Below are 21,985 nucleotides of genomic sequence, written 5' to 3'. Positions count from 1 at the left end.
TAGTTCTGCTTGAGGACCATCCCTAGCTTCTACTGTGCGTACACCTCTTTTTTTCTTTTTTTAAGAGGACTGCAATGGTTGGGAGTGAGGGGCACCAGCAGGACTGGGGGGTGGGGGGAGCAGGGGCTGAGGGTTGGAAGTGAGTGGCACAGGGGACCAGGTGGGTCACTGGGTTGAGTGTGCAGGGCACTGGAAGCACTAGGGGGCTGCGGGTCAGGAGTGAGGGGCACCAGCAAGAGGTGGATGGCAGGGTACTGCTGTTTGGGAGTGAGGGCCGCTGGCAGGGCTGGGGTCTATGGGTCCAGGGTGAGGGGGAGCAGCAGGACTGGGGGGAGGGGGAGTTGTCAGTGAGGGGCAACAGAATGGGCAGATGCAGGGCACTGGCATGTCACTGTCCCCCCATACCAACATATTTCTCCCCCCATTTCCTCCCATGACAGGTGTCCTCTTTTTTAGAACTGGAAATATGGTAACCCTACCTGAGCCTAAAAGGTTGAGAACCCCCGTGTTAAGCTATTACATAGAAACATTCATGAGCAACATTTTCCATTATTCCTGATTGGCCAGGGAAGTATGCCAGATCCCAGGAGAAAATGGCCAAGACCCAGTTATTCGTACCTTCATCTCTTTTCAGCTGCACTATAGGAAAGCAATATGCAATGGGCCCTATACATGAAAGCTCAGCTAGTACAGAACACTGCTGCATGTTTCCTCATCAACAAAAGCTACCACAAGCAAATCAAAGCAGTTTAGTCCACACTGCCTTCACAAAGAAATCTCAGTCGAATTCACTGTCTCTGTTCATATATCAAGATGCTCCAAGGCTCAGACCCAGGACATACAAAAGACTTTCTGAAGTTCTGGGATGCCCACAACTTCACTTCTCTGGTGTAACAGAACTTCCTACAACAAAGGTCAAGCACTTGGGAGACAAATCTGTCTCAGGGGATAGTCTGAGACCACAGAATGAACTCCTTGAAGAGGTAAGGATTCTCACAAACTTCACTACCTTCCACTTGAAATGTTTCTTGCCCTTCTTTGACCTCATCTTCTCTGACATAAACAAATGTTTTTTCCTTCTTTTCCAATATAAGCCTTGCCATATAACAAGACCACTCAATCCCCCAAGGAAATACAAAATCCTATCAAAACAAAACATACCATTGCACTCACCTCTCCCTCCCCCCAACTCCCACAGGGAGAGGATGAAAGAACAAGCAACACAAGATGGATGGTAGTCTCTTTGCCTTGCACTCTACTGAAAGGCACTCAGGGTATTTATACATGTGCTCCACAAGTGTGTGTGGGGGGGTGCTTTAATTTAAAGCAGCTCTCAGAGCCACAGTAATTAAAAAGTGCCCAGAGTGTCTTGTGCATCAGTGTCCCTGTGCTTAAAAGTGGCAGCAGGGGTGCTTTTACTAGCTTTAGTTAAAGTGCCCCCACCGCCATTTTTCACTGGAGGGATACTGATACACGAGATACTGGAGGGATACTGATACACGAGATGCTGGAGTCCACTGGAGCATGGTAATTACCTTGCTCTAGCAGACTCAATTAATGGAGTCTGCTCTAACATGCTGTAATTACAATGTGTTGGAGCAGCCTTGCTGCTTGTATGTAGGTGCCCTCAGATAGTATAGACCTATACAAAACAGCAGTAGTGTAAGGTGGGGTCAGTGATCAGGGCAGCAGCTTGGACACCCACTTAACAGGGGACCCTAGACTACATCTACCATGACTGCCAGTCCTGCTTCCAGGGTTGTTACACCTCTGCAGAACGAACAGAGACTGACTTCAGTGTCCAGAGACTTCAAACAGACTTAACCGTAACTCCAAAGTCAAAATTGTTCAGTACTTTTGAGAAGTTCTATATACTGAATCTAAATCCCCCGAACAATCTCCTGCCACCCCTGTCAAAAGCATCAAATCTGCTTCTGCCATGTGCAAAAGCAGAGTACTAAAAAGAGCTTGTCAGTGGGAGGACACTGTATCTATGGTTTTATATTAGGCAATGCACGATGAAACTTTTCTGTAACTAAGAAAGCATTGATACAGAGTTCTTATCTTATTATTTTCTGCCCACTCCGCTTCAGGGCTTTGATTTAAGGAGCTTTCATTCACAATTGTTTTGGCTATTAAAACTAGCTTGCTACAGTGACACGGAGGCATAATCAGCATTACTTTGATTTTACTTTTTCACGAATGGCAGAAATTCTTGCTTTCATAATCTGTAACTGCAATACTGATGTTTAAAAACCTCAAATCATTCTAAAGTTGAAGTAAGGTGAAAGAACTAGCATAAGGTAGCTGGTTTGGTTAACTAGTGTCATATTTATGCTATTCCCAAAGATGAAACGGAATGCATAACTTAAAAAAACCCAACAACACTTCATGATACTTAGGGATCTGATTTTCCATCTGACCTCATAACGGATTCATATTAAATTCTACCAGTAGTTCTCCTGGAATCAATAGTTCTGCTCATTCAGTAAAATACTGCTTAATCTTAGTAAAGGTGGCAGAATCAGATCTTTAATCTAGGTTAGTATCTGAAGTCAACAGTGTACTGAAGTGAAAGCTAGAACCCACTTCCACATCCTTTTTTATTTTTAAGTGTTTTTAGATTCTTCTATCCTTAAAAAAAGTCTCTAAAGTTTTAACAAATTAACACAGGATTAAGAGAAAGAGACAGATAATCTCAATAATGAAGTCAGTAATTCACAGCCTGTGATTCAAGGAGCACAGGTATTGATCTAAGGAAGACTGGCTCCTATAACATATCAGCAACTGTTTTCTGAAGATTTCAGAATAAAGTGTTTAAATACCATCAGATCTAAGATAATGCATTTGTGTTTGACTTGGAACTCTATGAATCTACACCAAATACACTCAAATTGTTTTATTAATATGCTAAATTTTCAATTTGACATGCTTTTCCTCCTCAGTCCCCTCTTCAAGTCTACTTACTCCATGTGTACAGTTTGTGGCAGGTACACTTTTCATTACTGAAGTGAAGGGGTCTGAAGTGAAGAATGCACTTTAGCTACTTATACCTCTGATAATGAAACATGAGTAACTGCTCAGAAGATGCTCTCAAGTACATGAAAGAAGACAGATGGCATCGACCAATCTTTTTCTAACATCTCCTGCCAAACAATGATTCATGAGTAGGAGCTAATGTTGGATATTCCTTGCTATTAACTCAAGATAAGCTGGCAAGGAAATACTAACCGTAAGTAGATGGGAGAAAAGCATAGGGGCCAAATGAAAGGGACAGATAAAACAGACTGCTTGAAAACTTGCATTTGATTTAACAGTTATTTCTAAGGCTTTGTACTTCATGTAAACATAAACCTGGGCCCATATAATGGACTATATTTATTTTTGGTAGAAACAAGTGTAAATCTCATACAAATCTCCAGAATAAGTTCTTCAGTGACACTCGCCTTTTCTACGTGGCAAGTTAAACAAACTCACTGAAAGTGTGAATTGTAATGAGAACACATTAAACCTCTGTGTGGACACTCATTCAGAATTAAAGTGGCCTCAGTTCAGGGGTGTCAAGCTCATCCTGCACCCTGGGCCAGATCTGGAACATAGATCTCCCAGGCCAGATCTGTGGCCAGTGGCAACAATATGTCTGGCAATGGTCTGGCAACCCCCACAGGCAGCAGTGGGGGTCCAGGAACCACAGGGGAAGCAAGGGCTGTATCTATGCATCCCTCGCTCTTCCCCCCTGCCACCAATGATCATGCTCATCAGGTCTCAGGGTCCTGAATTCTGTGGCAGGCTGCATGTCCTAGCCCATGCCGCTCCCCCCTCTCCCCTCCCCACCCCGTAGCCCAAAGACCTGGATGAAATGGCCATATCTGGCCTGCTGGCCACGCATTTGACACCCATGCTTTAGTTCAAGTATAAATTAATGCACTTTAGATATGATTAGACCAGGGTTCAGCAACGTTTTTCAGCAGAGTCCCAAAAAACCCCACAACCTCAACTTGTAAGATGTTGGTGTGCCAAGGGTGGATGGCAGGGGAGCCACGAGGGCCTGATCCTTGTTGTGACAGCACAGCCTTGACCCCTTCCCAGCCATCCACCCCAAGCATGCCACTAACGAGCCAAGCCAGGGCTCGACAGACCATGGTGCAGCTGCTTGCAGCCTCCCCGCTGGCTGCTGTGAGCAGGCAGGGCTTCGTGGCCAGAGGCAGGGGCCTGCTCAGAGCCTGGGCCAGCTGCAATGTGCTGAGCAAAATAGCTTCACATGCCACACTCTGGAACACGAGCCAGGGTTGCTGACCCCTGGATTACACAAACCCAAAGATGTTAGTGTGAATTGTATCTGTATAGTGGTTAGAATAGGACTACAAAGTGATATAACAGGGTAACATGTATCAATTAAGCATGCAGTGGATGTGCAAAACAAATGTGTTGAGGTGGCAGGAAAAGCACCTAACAAGAAGATGCAAAGTAGAGCAATTTTATCAGAATTTTATATTTTATACCACAATCTAAGGCACTGATTAAGCTCGCTGGAAAAGATCTACACAACTTACCATTAAATGTTCTCATTTGCTGCCTTCGTCCAACTCGATCCAGGCCAATAGGGGTGCTTTGTGAAAAGGTGAAGGGCCGAAACCTGGCTGAAACAGCTTTATATGGGGGAACCTGGTGTGCTGGTACAGGTGGCCGTGTTACTGGCTACAGAGAGAAAAACAAATCTATTATTATTACTAAAATTATCATTAAGCCAAACCTAGGTAGAAGTTATAAAATAAGGTTTACTTACGCTCTCAAGCTAACACTAAAAGAAATACGAACCCCTCGTTCAAGCAACTTTTACAGCGACTGAACAGCACATTCCATACAAAGTATCATAGTTAATATATAATAGCACTAAGGTTCTCTGCAATGTTAAACATGCTATAATGTTCAGCTACAGTTACTGATGATGCTCTATATTCCTCTGCTTTATAGTCTTCATCTCGCAATATTCCATATATAAACAACCTGGTAGCTAATTTATTTCAGAATCGCTTACTGCAGTATCAACCAACTGTAAATTTGCAACAGAATAGAAACACTGAAGTGAAAGGTCTGAAATTATACCACTGGGAGGGATGCTAATTTACCAGGATCTTTTCCCCCCAAATAAATGTACTGCTGCTAAGTAAAATAAACTTATTTTATTAAGTAAGTCAAAAAAACCTTAATTCCGTTTTTTTCCTTAAATTCCATAAAACAGAGTAATACCATTTATGGTCCATTGAAAATTGAGTCCCATATTTAATAGGAGGCTAATTCTTTTACTTAAAGCACTCAATATTTTTAATGCATTATTATTATATGTATGAGCATTACATTGTCTTTTGCAAATTTGCTCCGATTTATCACTGTTTACAAACTTGGTCTCTCTTAAAACAGGCTTAAGAGACTTCACTAAGCATTCATTCCAAATTGAACTGTAAATCCCTATCACATGCATTTTAGAGGAAATCTTCTTTAGATTTCTTCTTAGTTCATTTCGGGCACTTAAATTAGCTAAATTGAAATACCATGTCCTTTCTATCAACTATTTGTTGACCCTCTGGTACAAAACACGTGATTTACTATTCCTTGAAAGCTTTTTTTCCTCCTACACTAAACTGTCAGATTAAACAAAACAAAACAAAGACAGAAAGAAAAGAGAGAGTTAACAGAACACTTTTGTATTCCATTAGAAGTTCAAAGTGTTCAGGAAAAAAATTCAGCTATGTTAAGGCTAGGCCTTATAAATTCTTAATCATATTAAATAAAACTATTATAATAGTTCTAATATTTGTGTTCCTGACTCGGTCCCTTTTCATATCTTTTAAATGACAATTAAGCTATTAAATACTTGACTGAAAAACCAGTAATCTCTTCATATATTTTAATACAATCTAATTCTCTCAAATTTATTTTACTCTGCAATGCATCAGTAACTCAGAACCTCAGTAACTAAATCAACTCCACAAAGGCCAGTCAACGGTAGTGATGTCCATTTAAATTTTTTTAACTCCAGAATTCCAGCAATGCATTCATTTTAACCCACCCTTGCAAAACTTTGAAAGGACAGTGCGATTTGTTTCCAGTGATAAAAATAGATGCTTCGTCTTTACTGCAGCAACGATCAAATTTAAAAATAATGGCAAACCAATGCTTAAACTACCTGAGGTTGCAAGTATAAAAATATATGCAACATCTTTCAAGGTAGATTGACTTTCAGACCTAACAATTTTAGGAAGAGATCCTTTGCAAAAGAAACTACAATTTGAGTTTAATGACAATGCAGACTTGATAAAATCTAGAGCCAACAAGAAAAAAGTTAACTAGTTTATAAACTAAACAATATATATAATTTGTTAGGGACAATGGGAATTTTTCTTTATATTACAAAGCTAAAGCATTACTGCCTAATCCTTTGTGAAAACTAATTTTTTTGTTCAACCACTTCCATTCAGTCAGTCAGGATGGTAGCTAAGGGAGAGGTGGATTCCTTCAATTTTCCAAAGGTATGGCCTTTCCAATCGCCCAACAATATCAATTCAGTCTGTATTCAGTACCTGTCAACTAGAGACTGGGACTACCAATTCATTTATTAAAAGCTACACAGCATTGCTATCTGACTGTATCCACTTTAGTTATCTGCTGAAACACAGGCAATATTAGACTTGGAGGGACTTCTTTTCCTATTACCAAGCCCATCAGCCACCCTGTTCTGCTCTGTTTTAATATATTTTAAAATTGATTATACATGTAATTATACTTACTGTATCTACACCAATCAATTTGCATCCACATTTTAATAGGCCCCATTTTAAATTATATACTTAAATTCTATACTTTATTGTACAATATATAAATGGTTATATATACCAGTCACTTGAAACATACATTCTATGTGCTGTTGATTAATTATAAAACACATGTGAGGGTATTATACTCAAATGAGCATATTAAACTAGAAATATCAACATTCCAAAAAAAGAGAGGTTTAGTTAAAAGGCAAGCAAGATTACCCCAAAGTCTAGATCAGTTAGTTTCATTTCTTTTTTTTTTAGTTTAACAGAAAATTAGAGGCAAGAAAAGTAGAATTTTAATTATCTGATACCAGTGTGAGTAAAAAGAAGAAAGGAAAGGAAGTGCCCAGTCTATTGTCTAGCTGGAGACAGACGCAAGGAAGTGGAAGGCTCTTTAGTAGTTGGCAGAGAACACGTCTTATATCTTACTTGTGTCAGCAGACCTTCTATTTCTTCTGTTTGGCTGCTCCCATAGAAACTGACCCCACCTATTACAGAGATGGGTCTTCTTTTGCGTCCTCTTTGGTAGCCTCCTGTACTGCTTTGGACTGTAGACTCAACCGAAGCCAATCCAGACAGCCGTTCACCATCAACACAGTCTGTTTTCTGAGACTCCATAGCAATGGAATCTTCTGGTATTGAGAAACTCCTGATGGCCAATTGACCATAGTCTGAGAGAGGCCTTGGCCGAGTTCTTTTCCCAGAGCCCCCTCTCCTAGGCATGACCTTTTGTGACTCTGTCTTTTCTTCATCCTGGGATGGTGACCTCTTCCAGGGGTCATCAGAAACAACCTTTTTAAATGTGAACAAGTCAAATAAGCTAGAGCAGGTCCTGATGCATAGTGATTTATGTATATTTTATGGGGCAGACAGATATAACTTGGCTGTAAATGTAATACAACATCAATAAAGAGCAATATATTATAATAAAGGAAACTAATAGTTCAGGAATAAGTGAAAATATAATTGCAAGAGAGAGATATTACACGCAACAGTTAATGATGACACAAAATCCTAAGCACATACTAGGTAAATGACTATTGTTAATTAAATTACTATGATTGGATTGTTATCTTTGTAGTGGCAATAGCCCCTGGAAAATAATTAACTGAATAATAGCTGGGAAAAACATGTCAGCGCTATTAAAAAATCTTGTGTTTATATAAATATAATATGCAATAATATCCATTTTAAAAAAAGAAAAAAAACCCTTTATTTTGTAATAGTGCAGAGTTTTGATTCAGCATCTCCTAGGTAAAAACATGAATCCTAGCATAGGATATATGAACTTTGACCAGGTTACTTGATGTATATTTGGTCAATATGTTGAGATCAAGTTACAAAATGTAATTGCTAAGATTAAGTCACTAAAAATGACATCTCACAATATAGCTCTTGTGATCTTTTCCTCCAAGTTCTATGAATGCACACCTGCGGGAACTAAACAGAAAACATGCGAGGGGGAAGCTCTGGTGAAAGAAAGGCCACTAAGGTGCTTGCTTACAATAGCCACAGGTATCCTGCGTGCAACAATTAGTGCATGGAAGGATCTGCAACCACTGAGATAATGAGCAGCTTGTTGCACTGCAGAAGAATTGTAAGAGAAGCTACTCTGTTTTTCTGCCAAGCCTAACCCCAGACAACTTTGCTATATAAAAACTACTATAGCCATTTCTTAGCATCTATGTCCACTCCATGACTTTCCTCACTCCACCCAAAGACAAACATAAGGGGCATACAAGAGGCAGAGTCAAGAGAGCCAGTTGCTGCACTACATGTCAACCACCAAGCTTCCAAGGGGAAGCCTGGTAGGTGCACAGAAAGATGTCAGCTCTAGAGATATACATCACAACGTCCTGAGCATCCTTCCCTTGGCCCTTCTGTCATACCAGGGGAACCATGCAGCAGAACAGCATCATCTTCGATTAAGCAGAAACTGGCAGTTTTATTTTTCATTCCACAGATTACTACAAAGAGAATAATTTAACCTATCCTTTATGGGATCTACTAAGACTGCTTACCCAAAGATGTTCATGTTGCACTATACAGGTAGAGAAATTGTACTCCCATGTTCCGTGGTAAACGCAGCATAGAAACTCCTTTATCATGAGGTGCTAAAACCACAACAAATGGTATATAGCAAAAAGCCTTTAAAACAGAACTGCTCAACTTCCAGCCTGCAGAGCTCCACACAGGTCAGGAAATTTGGCATCAAGGGGGCAGTGACAGTACTGCCACCCCTCCCTGCTGCCAAAATCTTAAATCTGCAGGCTGAGTAGGGACTGGGCTACAACCCTCCCCCAACATGGCCAGACTGGGGCAGAGCCATGCCCCCTACCCTCTGCACAGCTTGGTTGGGGCCAGCCTGCACCGCTTTCTCACCATGGGGTCAGATCATGCACCCTCTCCTGGGGCAGCTGGTTCAGGGGCTGCTCATGTACCCTTTCCCCCCTGCCTCCCCTCCGCAGGGCTGGGCAGTACCCCATATCCTCTCCTCTGGCCAAGTTGGGGCAAGCCTGAAGAGGGATCGGGCACTGCCCATGTGGCCTTCTGTTCAAAAAGAGTTGAGCACCACTGCTTTAGGATACAAGACAGAAAAATGCAAAAAGAAGTCTCTGGTCCACAAAGCCATTTGGACAAGTGCCTAGCTAGATTTCAAGCAACCAATTTTTCAAAGCTCCTGAAAGACAGGCTAAGAGCAAGAGTGACAATTTTAAAGTCACTGCTGAGTTTACAGGCCCTGCTGCCATCACACATACAAGGCATGAAGAGACAAAGTGCTAGATTTCCTCTCTCTGGGGAAACAAACTACCAGCACATTTTTTCATTAAAGCATACACTACAATTCAGAAAATACAACCTGTTTGAATGAACAAATCTTTTATCCTGCTCATTTATCTTTACATCTTAATAATGGTGTAGTCAATAAACAGGAAAGCCACCTAAGCTACGCTAGCTTTCTCTTTTAAACAGGACACCATGGGATTTCAAGCATTGTATATCCAAAGCAAACATACAATTTTATACCAACCTTCAAAAATATCCAAAGATGTCTGCAGGAAAAAAACTTCCTTGTCAGTCTTTTTAATCTGTAACATTCACAACCAGACTAAGTGAAGCTCTGTGCTACTTTTTATTTTATTTTACTTTTTTAGAAGGCCACCACAGTTTAGCAGGTACATACTGCTGGTCTTCTTGAGTAGCTGCTTAAGGGAAGTTTCACTGTGTACAATAATTTTAGCTACTAGAAGGAATTATTTCTTGAAATCTAAATATTTAATCTGCTTACTGTAATTAAAGTATGAAAAGCATCAATGTAGGTAGCATCCTGCACTAAAATGTTCTACTTACAATGCAAAATTTATGATCGGAAACAAAGCAGCTAGATAAATCATGAACTCTAATGCATTTCACCACCTTCTCTGTAAAGAAAAAAAAATGTGATTTATCTCAAGCAAGTCTATAGATCCTAGATAATGGCAAGTTTCAGCTAGTTAAATAAATATTATTTGTACAGAGCCAACACCTTAGCTGGTACAAAGCAATGAAGTTTCACTTAAGTCAATGGAGCTATGTTATTTAACTTAAACTAAGGAACTGCCCCTTAAAAACCATTCCTCTTGTCAACAGCAGCCGATCACAGATAAAACAAGGTTCTTACCTCAGAATCTGACACACACAATGGATGTCCACATACACACTGAGAGAGCAAGGAGTTGACTAGAGTCATTTTATACTTTAGTTCTACATAGCTTTTTCTCCCCTTTAAGCATTACACATATGCATAGTCTCACAAGGCATCTAGTCTCACAAGTGATCATTTCATGACCTTGTACTTTTAGACTAAAGAAAGGACATGTTACATGTCATCTCCTAATCTGCTATTCACAAGCATATCTCAAGTAATAACCTTTGCAAACAGACAGTCTGTTCACTGTCTGCAGCACTCCACCTAAAGTACACTAGCAGATCCAATAGCAGATCCAGTATTGTTTAACTTGTTTTGCAACACACAGTGCACTAAAGTACTTCTATTTCTAGGCCTAGATATGTAATCTGCAACCTAGTCCCCAACACAACACAGAAGGCTGCCCTTGCAAGAGCAAAATCATAGAAGGCCAGACTGTTAACCCCTTACTCCCACTAGGGAGCAGTTACTTGCCCAAGCACTCCCCTTAGTGTCAGTAAGAACACTCATACAATTGTTTAAAACTGGGAGTTCATAATCTAGATTAGGGCTGTCCAACTGGTGGCCTGGAGACTACATCGGGCCCACAAGGAGTTAATCTGCAACCCCTTGGCTCCCATCTAGCTGCCACTTCCAACATTGGCCCAGCTGCAGGTGCACCTACAGCTGGAGTCTCCAAGAACTCCTTTCTCCTCCAGATTCTAGTTCAGGGGTGGGCAATTATTTTGAGCAGAGGGCTGCTTACTGAGTTTTGGCAAGCCATCGAGGGCCACATGACAGGCAGCCCAGGGCAGATAAATATTAATTTTTTAAATTTTTAGGGGCCCCGCAGGCCAGATAGAATGGCCTGGCAGGCCGCATCTGGCCCCCAGCCCGCTTTTTCCCCACCCCTGTTCTAGTTCCTGCCCCTGCCTCAGGGGGTTGGGCAGGGTAGTGAGGTCCATCCTGCGGTGCCAGCTATGCCTGTGGCTGGGGAGCTAAGATTGAAGCAGGGTGTTTGTGCATGTGGTGCAGTGGGTAGCCCCACGAATCATGGTGATGCAGACCCACACAATGTGCTGTCTCCTACAGCTTAGAAGATGGACAGCTCTGATCTAGACCACAGCCCAACGATCCTGCAAGTGCTTAAGCCTGAGCAGGACTTTTTGACATCAACAGAACTCCGGTATAGTGCATTTGCAGGACTGAGACCACTTCTGATTTTACTTCCTAATAGTGTTATGTCAGTATTATGCAACAAGTTTCAAGCACCTTTTTCCTCTTTTGTATTAGCATAAGTGAGATCAGAATTAGATTTCCTACAATTATTATCCTGAGCAAACAGCACTAGAGGTGAGCATGCGTTTTTATCAGGATGAAAAATCACCCAAGTACAGGGTGGGGTCCAGCATTAACCAATAAACTCCCACTTCCATTTTTAAACTTTGGTAGAAAGAGGAATTTCCACACTCCTGGAAATTAAAGATCTTGCCATATCTGACTGGGCAAGGCTGTCTACTCAGTATTTTCTGAGATTCTCCCACTGCTGACCTAACACCAGCATAACTCCACTATTGTGAAAAATAGTGGAAGAGGGCTCAAGACTTTTCAACTTGCACAGAGCTAATCTAGACTATATGACGATTAAAACAATGGCAATCGCTTTTATACTAGTGTTTCCAAATGACGAGCACCAGTAGCAGCTCCAAATTGCATCTGTAGGGAGGCCCTTGGTTCACATTGCTGTAGCTTCACTTTCCCACAAAATTCTCTTTAATAGAAAAACAAGTCTTGAAGACTAGAGAATCATAAAATCATAAAAAAGTAGGGCTAGAAGGGACCTCCGCAGGTTATCTAGTCCAACGCCCTACCAGAAGCAGGATCATCCCTATACAAACTATCCTATATAAATGTACTGTCTAACCCAGGGGGGTCAACCTCCAGGATTATGCAAGGCTTTCTCTTGTCGTTTTGATTTCTTACATTCCACTTGAAGTTAGACTACACTGTGTGTGCTCTTACTGTGTTTTACTGGGCTGTATCTTAGCTTAGGCAAAGGTTTTTGCTGGTTCTGTCATGTGCTTGAGGTTACAAAGTGCTGTGTTCCATACATGCTTGCTTCAGAGAAAGGACTATTCCTGTTCAAGTTATTACGAATTCAATGCCACTACCTTTTTCCTCAGCACACCTCCTCATTCTGGCAGCAGCTGCCCCCCACCCTTTGATCGGGGAGCAGGGGGAAAGCAGAAGCCTGGCAGGTACTGCCCTCACCAGGTAGACCCAGGCAGGGGTCCCCACCCACCAGCGGGCTAGCCCAGGCTGATGTCTGCCCATGCTCCCTGCTCTTAACCAGGGAACCTAATACTTATGATATCTGGATAATTTATATCCATCCATCCATCTTCAGGCTTTTAAAATTTTCATCACAGCAACATGATCATGAGCTTAATCAGAGACAATCTTTCTTTCCCTAGGACTACGCAATATCTGTTAACCTTTGGCCTACAGATAGACTGACCTTCCTACACTGAGCCAAGTTACAGCAGCTTCAAGGTTAGAACCCGATTCTGATCTTTCTTACCTTGGTTTTCCATTGGTTGAACTCTCCACGTTCAAGTGGAGTGATGACTGCTCTAAGTAACAAATATTATCCATGTATATCTGTGTAAGCAAAGGCCTCGTCAGCACTACAGCATTCAGCTGATAGAACTTTGAAAGCATCTCCACTCATGGCTCTTCTGCACCGACAGAAACACCCTTTTTGCTAACAAGAGTTTCAGCCTTTCCCCCAAGTGAAAAAGCTCCTGTCCAGCAGCTAGCAGCAGGTGTACACACACCCCCAGGGCCTTCTACTGATTCTACTAGTCCCTTTAGCAGCTGATGCTTCCCAGAGCATACTCGCTGCTCTCCTGGCACTGCTGCTGCTGCAGGGTCGCTGCCAGAAGAGTATGGGTATGCAAACAGCCTGGAGGCTTGGCATTAGGAAGCACCTGCTACCAGACCTTGTGCCAAAACACTAACATCACTGTAGATAAGGCCAATGTCAGCAATAGATGCTTAATCAGGCAAACCTTAGCTAAATACTTATAGCTTGATAAAAGACCAGGGTCTGCAGTGATTACTCGCACAGAGCTATTAACTTTATATATACAGTCCCAGCTGTAATCTTCAGTGGGAGTTTTGCACAAGGTCTGTAAGAATAAGTCTAAGCCAGGGGTGTCAAATGCAAATCAGTTATTGAGCCCACCAGGGCATTAATACCACTGCCCAGCATGGGAAGGGAGCAGCAGTACCATTAAGTCTTAGGAGGCTGATAGGGAATATGGCCTGGAAACTGATTTGAAAACTTCACGGCTCAAAAACTGTCTCTGCCTCACCTACTGGCCTTCCCAAAAGGAAGCACTCCCCCCACCCCCCCTGTCAGGGCAAGAAGCCATTGGGGACATGTTTGAGACCCATGGTCTGTGCTACACCATAACACTAGGTCTACACTGTATGATTTGCAGTGATGGTGGCAGCACAGAGATGCCCCTCTCCCCCCCACCCCGTGCGCGAGTGGTGACACTGGGTTCAGGCCAGGCCAGTGGGGTAGAGCAGAGCCATGTAGTGACTGTGGGGTGCACCGGTGGGGGGGGCTAGCAGCTACTGCTGCAGCATTCCCTGCTGGCTGCACTCTTCCTCTTCTCTCCTCCTCCTCCTCCTTTCTCTATTTAGTTTATGTGGTGCCTGGGTGAGGAGCCGCAGGGGGCAGGGGCTTCGATCAGCCATCAATCGGTGCCAGGTGAGTGCAGAAGCTTGCAGAAAGCCTAGCCCTGTGTGGCGCAGTAGTGACACTAGGGCTTGGCCCACACCTGCAGGCATCTGTCTGCAGAACCATTTGGCCGGATAAACACAAAATTGGGAGCAGGGGCAGGTCCCAGAGTCGCTGCTACCTTGAGAGGCAGTGGAGAAAGATCTGCAGCCACTTGGGTCTCAGCGGGGTCCCCACATTCTTAGAGGCCACTGGAAATTGTGTCAGGGGGCAGGAGGCAACTTAACCCACACAGGAGCCTGTGGGGGGTATACCTTCCCGCAGGGCTCTCTCAGTTGGTGGCTCTAGGTTCCTGCCCCACTAAAGGGTGGGGGGAGAAATACCCCTTTTAGTTTTTCATGCTGCATTCCAGCCTTCCCAGGATCTTGCCTCTAATTGAGTCCGGGTCCCCCTCCTCATAACCTGTTCCATACAGATTATGTCTTGAATTTGATGGTCCCCTGGTTATTGGAGTGGTTGCATTGAGCAAAAGCATAATATTGTCAATATAACATTAACTTCCACACAGCATTTTTACTGGCATAGCAATGTCAATCACATCACATCTCAGACAGAGAAATTATGTTGGCAAAAGTTTGAAGCATAGGCCTGGTTTAAGACAGCCCTTTACTGCTGTTGGCTTTTGGGTGGCTGTTCTACACTTCAAGTTTTACTGGCATAACTGTGCAGTATGATTTTTTTGCTGATGAAATTATGCCAGTAAATTCCCTAACAAACAAAGCAAAGTAAAGGTGCTTTTTTTTTGTATATCTAATATCAACTTCTCAATGGGGGTGCACCAATAGAGATTTTTAGGGCCGATACCGATAGCCAATTTCTGATAAGCAGCTGAGCAGCTTGAAAAGTTGCATGCAGCTGGTAAGTCTGTTGTGGTGAAAGGGGAAGGAGAAGGGGAAAGAAAGGGGCATAGGCGGGGCAGATCAAGGCCTCTGCGGTGAGGGAGGGAGTGGGGCTGGGGCAGGTGTTGCCTTGGCAGGGTGCAGGATGGAGCCACAGCTCATCTGGACAGTTCCTGCCACTGCACACACCCCAGAAGGGCACGGCGGGGGGGACGGGACATGTGCCCCTGGATCCATGGGGCGGGCTGCAGCTGCGGATTGGAGCTGGGGTGGCGCTGGAGTCTTCCCAGCAGGGGCTGGACCAGACTGTGCTCGGGGCAGGTGGCAGCGGTGCTGGGAGAAGGATTGCCCAGAGCCCCCACCAACCCCTCTTCCCAGTGCCACCACTGTCTGCCCGAGTGCAGCCCAGCCCAGCCCCTGCCAGGAAGAGCCCAGCGCAGCCCCAGCCCCAGCCTACAATGGCAGCCACCTTGTCCCACGCAGATCCGAGGCACACCTCCCCCTCACCCAGGGTGTGCACAGTGGCGGGGGCCTCCCTCCCTCCTGCACCCCCCAGACTAGCTGCAGCTCTGTCCCGCACCCTGCCCCAGCCCCAATCCCTCCCACACCACGGGGACCTTGATCTGACCCCCAGGCCCCTTCCCATCCACCACAACAGACTTAGCAGCTGGACACAGCTCTCCAAGCTGCCAGGCTGTGCTCTTAACCGCAGACATGCTGCACTGCAGCTATGCAAGTGCATGGGCCATTTATCGGCCAAATTATCAGCCACATCAGGCCAATTTCCGATACAGAAAATTTTCTTTATATCAGTGCTGATCCAATATTGGACCGATGTATCCGTGCACCTCTACTTCTCAACTAGCTTAGGAACTTTTATATAACTTTTTCAAAGTCTTTGTTGTTACTAGAAAATAACTGTGGGGAGGCAGGGTATCCTTGTCTGTATACTGATTAGCCAGATCTATTTAGGTTATTTATTAGGTTATTTAGGTTCTTCTATTTTAGGTAAACTGTTCTCCTTATAAAGTCATCCAACTGGTCCTATCATAGTGCAAACTGATCCATCTGAATTTCAAGGTATATCCTTGGGAATCCACTATGAATTTACCAATAGATCCCTTTGATACTCCAGGTTACTGCCTAGTTATTTCTCACTACAGAACAGACAGTTAGTTATCCTCATTATTATTTTTCTGGCTGTACAAGGAAATGAGACAGTTTCCTATTTCAGTATCTTCAAATATTCATATGTATACTCACTATTTCTGCTTTGGGTTACATTGCTTATGATAGCACTTATTGGACTCTTGAAGCTGTTTAATGTCCAATTTCCCCTGAATTTACTTCCTATGCACACTTAAACTTCTTTGCAACTTGTAAAATGTTATTATCCAAGCTGTCAAATCTCTGCAGAAAGACAAGTCTGAATGCTAATCTAGTAGTACTATTAATAGTCAAAGGAAAATTTACCTTTTTGTCTTTCCCTTGTTTGACAGCTAGAAAAAAGTCAAACTATCTTTACTGTTACTTTTCAGGTTATATGAAACAAAGAATTAACAGAAACTACAGACATCAGACAGCAATGAAACAATAACCTTGCTTTTTCTGCTCAACATTTTTTTATAACATGCTATACAGAGAAAAAGAGTTTATTATCTTATTTCTAGGAAGACACTTTTTAAGACATTCAGCAAATAATTTAGTACCAGTAATATAAACTTGTTTAATTGTCCTAAGATTGTGAAGGCCATGCTTTCCAAATGGTTCACTAAAATATACATGTAAATGAGTACTCATGACTTTCATTACCTGTTTGTGCATGCAAATTCATTTTGGTTGCATAGGTTTTGAAGATTTTTTTTTTATCTCTACCATGCTCCTTGAGATTTTTAGTGAAAAAATAAGTTCAAGAAAAATAAATATCTTCTAAAGCCTAATCATTTTCAAATTATTTAAAAAATTACAGGATAAACAAGGAAATTATCCTTAGTATTTTAATTGAAAAGATTTTTTATTTTTAAATGATCACTCAAAATTTTTGTAACTTCAAGGAAGCAAGTGATAAAACTCCAATAATGCCCAGAGAGGAAGTTAACATACTACATCTGTCTATAAATTGCCTTTAAAAAATAGTATTAAATTGAAGATAATTCTGGGTAAAATTTACAACAAAAAAGATTAGAGTAGGTTGAGAAGTTTCAGAACATTTAATCACCACATTTTCATTGAAAATGTGTGACAGATAAACCATAATATCCTTGGGCGGGTCTACACATGTGCTTTAATACTCATTAGCCTATTTTCATGTGCATTAAAGCATCACTGAAAAAACAGACTATTCAGTTTATGCCCATTAAAATAGGCTAATGCACATTAAGCATCACTTAAAAACTGTGGGTGCCTGTACACGAGCATGGCACCTGCTCCGACATGCTATAATTACGGCACATTGGAGCAGAGTTGGTTGCTGGAGTGTGGTGGTTACTGTACTCCAGCAGCCACCCACATCTCCTGTATCAGCGTCCCCACGCTTCACAATGGTGGTGGGGGTGCTTGAATTAAAGCTTTTTGAGTGAACATTTTGAAGCACAGGGATGCTGATACACAAGATTCTGCAGCACTTTAATTAAAGCAGCTCTTGGGGTGTAAAAGTGCTCCGTGCTCTTTAGTTAATGCACATTAAAACAGCATAATGTATATTTTCTTAGTACTTCACGATGGAGGTACTAGATTTAACATGCATTAACTAAAGCATCTTAAAGCACATGTAGACACACCCCTTGTGTGCATATAAAGTCTCAAAGCAAAAATCCTATGGAACCAGACCAACAATATTTGTGGTATTTTATGTAGATATCTGCGAGTTTTGATAACATAAATATATATTTTAGCTTGCCTTTGCACTCTGTACAATGTCCAAAACTCTTATTCTTTTAGCAATGATGACAACAAATCCATTGCCATAACTGCTGATTGTGTACTAAATGTTCCTTTAGAGTTTAAGACGTGACAAATACTAAGAGGTCAGTAATATCAGAATAGGTTTTACAAACCATATGCAGCACAAATGAGCAGGTGGCCATGACTTAGTGGTCATAAATAATTTTATCACCTACATTTAACAGAGTAAAAGTTCAGGCAATATACCTCCACCCAGTAAAATAAAAAGTTAACCTTTGCTTTTTTTCGTGTTGCCAAACAGCATCAGGGAACTTTAGCTGAAGTTCACACACTTCATCCCTACTTCCTAAAGTTACAGAGGTTGCTCTATCTTTGATGGACCTGATCAGTGTTCTACTTACAAAGCAGTACAGAGTCCCATCACAATCAGACTGACTACTGGACAAGTTTCCAATGGCAAAGAACACAAATTTGGTGCATTCGTTCCAAATTTCAGGATCAGTAGCCAGTTGTACAACAGTCCTGAAATTATATTAGTGCCCAATGACTCACTATTGACCTAGAAAACAGGCAATTTCCAATTGTTTTATTGTACTGTTAATATAGCATCTGTTACCACACTATTTTTTACTTTAGAAAGAAGCAAATAATATTGTGTTTGCAGCTTCTACCACAACTTAATCGCCAGCCTTAAATGTTTCCATTTCACATAAAGGACAAATTTCTACTTTTTCCCTCATGGTTAAATACAGGTCCCATGGGCTGCCTCCTCCTCTTTTCTCCTTTCCAACACCATTAATGAGATCCAAGATAAGGAAGTCCTTTGAAGGTGCTAAAATGATTTCATTATTTGCCTCTGTCTACAGTAGCAATACTTTACTAGGACAGGAATACCAGTACATTATATAAGCAAAACACTCCTACTGTGGATGAAGGCTATATAAAAATCATAGTTTTGTATCAACATCATAATGGTGCTTCTCTGTAAAATAAGTTACTCTGGTAAAATTGCAACTTGATCAGTAAAGCTTACACTACAAGTTTCTGCAAGCGCAGCTGTGTCAGGTAGGTATCACACCTTTGAGCAAATTTGCTATCCTAGTAGCTATAACATAAACCTGACTCTTGCTAGGAAATGCAATATTCAGTAAATCATAAATCACTGATTTAATCAATATGGATTTCCCATTATAGGGAGAGGGAGGCATTTCCAAAAGGCTACTTAACTTAGCAAGAAGGATCATTTTCTGGCCTCAGTGTCTGTCCACATAAAAAATAATCTGTACTGATTTAATTTCATGGTTACACCTAAGAAACCTCTATACAAAAAACACGGCTGTATAGATACAGCTGTGAACAGAATTTGGTTTCTACTGTGGCTTCAACACATTTGCTTGGTGTACACTGACATGGGAGAGCATATTTACCCTAATCCATATACATAATAGTACTCTCCATCTGAAGTTTTCAAAGGGCTGTATAAACATTACTAATATTTCCATTTCACATGAAACAATGCTAACAAAAAGCAGTTAAATGATATGGCCAAGATCACACAGGAAGTATGCTGCAAAGTTGGAAATAAAACAAAGACCAACTGACTCTCAGATCTGTGCTTTGTGGCCTTGAGGATTCTCTTCCTCTTCTCTTCTACATAGCTAGAACCTATTTTAAAAAACAGATTCAGCTGACAAATATTTTCCTCCTGGTGTTGGGGGAAAGGGCTCCAAGTGAAACATAGTTATTATTCAGAAATAATTTCGTAAGTCACAGGGTAGGACTTCAATAATGCTAAAATCAACAAACAATTCACATTAGTCCTCATAAGATGGCCAGTTGGGGAATACTGCATGATGCTGTCATCCTACAGGCCCGATTCCCTGTGCTTCTGCTCCCCTGCTCCTTCCCCACTTCTAGCCCAGTGCTGAGATCTTCCCTAGCTCCCATCTTCCCCCCAATAGGTTTCCATGGCTCCCCACTCTCCAAGACAGCATCCAGAAGCACCCCATTGCCCGGGCCCTGATTCCTTAGGCTGGCTTTGCCAACTTCCCCATGTCTCTAGTCCACAGGGAATAGGATTTCTTATACTGCAGAGCAAGGGTGAGGCCACTGCTGCAGAGCTGCGAGCAAGGAGGTTCAGCTCTTGCCAGTTGCACTGACTGCTGATTCTGCTTCACTCAAAACAGGAAAGAGTACCCCCAGGTGTTGAGGTTAGCTCAGGGGTGGGCAAAATGTGGCCCACCAGGACATTGCATCTGGCCCGTGGGGCCCCTAAAACATTTAGAAAATTAATATTAATCTGCCCCTGGCTGCCTGTCATGCAGCCCTCGATGGCTTGCCAAAACTCAGTAAGCGGCCGTCTCCCCAAAATAATTGCCTGCGCCTGGGTTAGCTGCTACAGCTGCTTGCTGCAGAAGCAGCTCAATGGCATCTAAAGGCTAGAACAAAAATGCAGGCATCTTTGAGCTGCCTGAATGTAACCATTTCAAACTTATCACAGAGTTAAATTGCCTTAAAAATCTGTATCATGTCTATATTTATTGGCCAACAACAACTTAATTTGCACACAGTGAAAAGTGTTTGGTGGTGCCTTGGGCTATCCTAGAACAATCAGTTCACCTGAGCAAGCCAGTTCCAAACAAAGGAAAATGAAGGGCTCCAGTCCACAATGCTGCATAAACTGGCAATAGCCACTACAAATGGTTTAGTAAGCTTGGTACCATGCAGAACTCAAAGAAGGTGCTATTGACTGTTCTGTTCCAGATTTAATCACAAAATACTTTCGTCTGTGTTTATAATATGCTCAGTCATATAACATGTAGATAGATGCATTGCATGGTAGGGAAAGCAAGTTAGAACAGATTTCGCTGCCTCCTGTCAGGGCTGTCTTCGGTGTGTGCAAGTGTCAGTGAATTATGACTCTAGTGGGGATTATCTACATTCTCATGGTAAGCATAACAGCAGCTTCTAAAATTTAATAATATGCGAGTGAAAGCAATAGTTTAGTCAAAGCAGGCAACTTACTGCTCCAAAGTGAAAGGATGGTAACCTTAGAAAGTCTGAGATGGTTTGTGCAATTGGCTCAGAGTTGAGTGTTATAAAGAGGTGGGTAGCTCCTATTCACAACACTTGACTTCAACCCAAGTTAGTAAAGAGGTGATGTCATGCTTTATTTTGCTGTTCACCAGCTACCGTGTTTTGTTGCATATATAATGGTACAGTGCTACAGTATGCTTATTAGGCACCACTCAAACATAAGAGATAAAAGTGCATTGCAGAAATGGTATGCATCATAACTGTTCATTTCCTTGCTTTCCTAGGTCAGTAAAACATAAATATCTTATCATGTAGGTCTATGGATGGAACAGAGGATAAATAAAGGATGGTAGAAATTGCAAACAACCTTCCCTACCCTATGCACATGTACAGTTGAACGGCAATACTAGAATTTTCTGTGCTGGGCAGCTGACTGGGTGTCAAGAGAAAAAACACAGAGGTAAGTTATTTCACAATACTTTGAAAGTTTATTTCCATATGGATTCAGTCCCTGTGGCTGTAACTGCTGACTTAGCAGCATGGCAGCTCACGGAGATGTAAAATAACCCATTCATCTCTGTAAGATGTTCCTAGCTGAACACCTCCACCCTATGGTGATGAACACAGCCTAAGACAATAGCTCTGAAAGCTGTGAAGTTGATCCATTTTCCTCAGCTGGTGTTCTTATCCCCAATCCTGTCATGTTTGTGAGTTTTTACTATGCACCATATGCACCTGTTCTCAGCTACTCACCTCAGCCTTAGTCCTATATGCTTGGTGCATGTATTAAATAAAAACACTCATTACCAGCTCCTCATTTTGGTTTTTCACCATGAGGTCACGTTTTAAAAGGGGGCCAGAGAAATGTAACGATAATGCCATAGGTATATTTGGAAGGGCAGAGGTGAAG

General features: G+C 42.1%; 1 protein-coding gene across 15 annotated transcripts in view; it reads right to left on the bottom strand.

Annotated features, from left to right (window-relative positions):
• SPATA13 (spermatogenesis associated 13) overlaps positions 1-21,985 on the bottom strand; it is a 126,959-nt gene that overhangs the window by 32,074 nt on the left and 72,900 nt on the right. For 10 of the 15 annotated variants that reach the window (XM_025196603.1, XM_025196609.1, XM_025196610.1 and 7 more), the window contains 2 exons: positions 7,248-7,610; positions 4,554-4,698 (listed from right to left, as the gene is read on the bottom strand). In XM_025196603.1, coding sequence (XP_025052388.1) covers positions 4,554-4,698; positions 7,248-7,610 — 508 coding nt within the window. Of the gene's footprint in view, positions 1-4,553; positions 4,699-7,247; positions 7,611-8,839; positions 9,041-10,479; positions 10,637-13,066; positions 13,302-21,985 lie in introns of those variants that run through there. The other 5 variants (XM_025196614.1, XM_025196613.1, XM_025196612.1 and 2 more) reach the window with 5 other exon arrangements.

Source organism: Alligator sinensis, unplaced genomic scaffold (genome assembly GCF_000455745.1).
Source record: "Alligator sinensis unplaced genomic scaffold, ASM45574v1 scaffold777_1, whole genome shotgun sequence".
Classification (NCBI taxonomy): Eukaryota; Metazoa; Chordata; order Crocodylia; family Alligatoridae; genus Alligator; species Alligator sinensis.
Note: the sequence above shows the minus strand (reverse complement) of the source record. Positions and strands in the feature narration are given on the sequence as shown.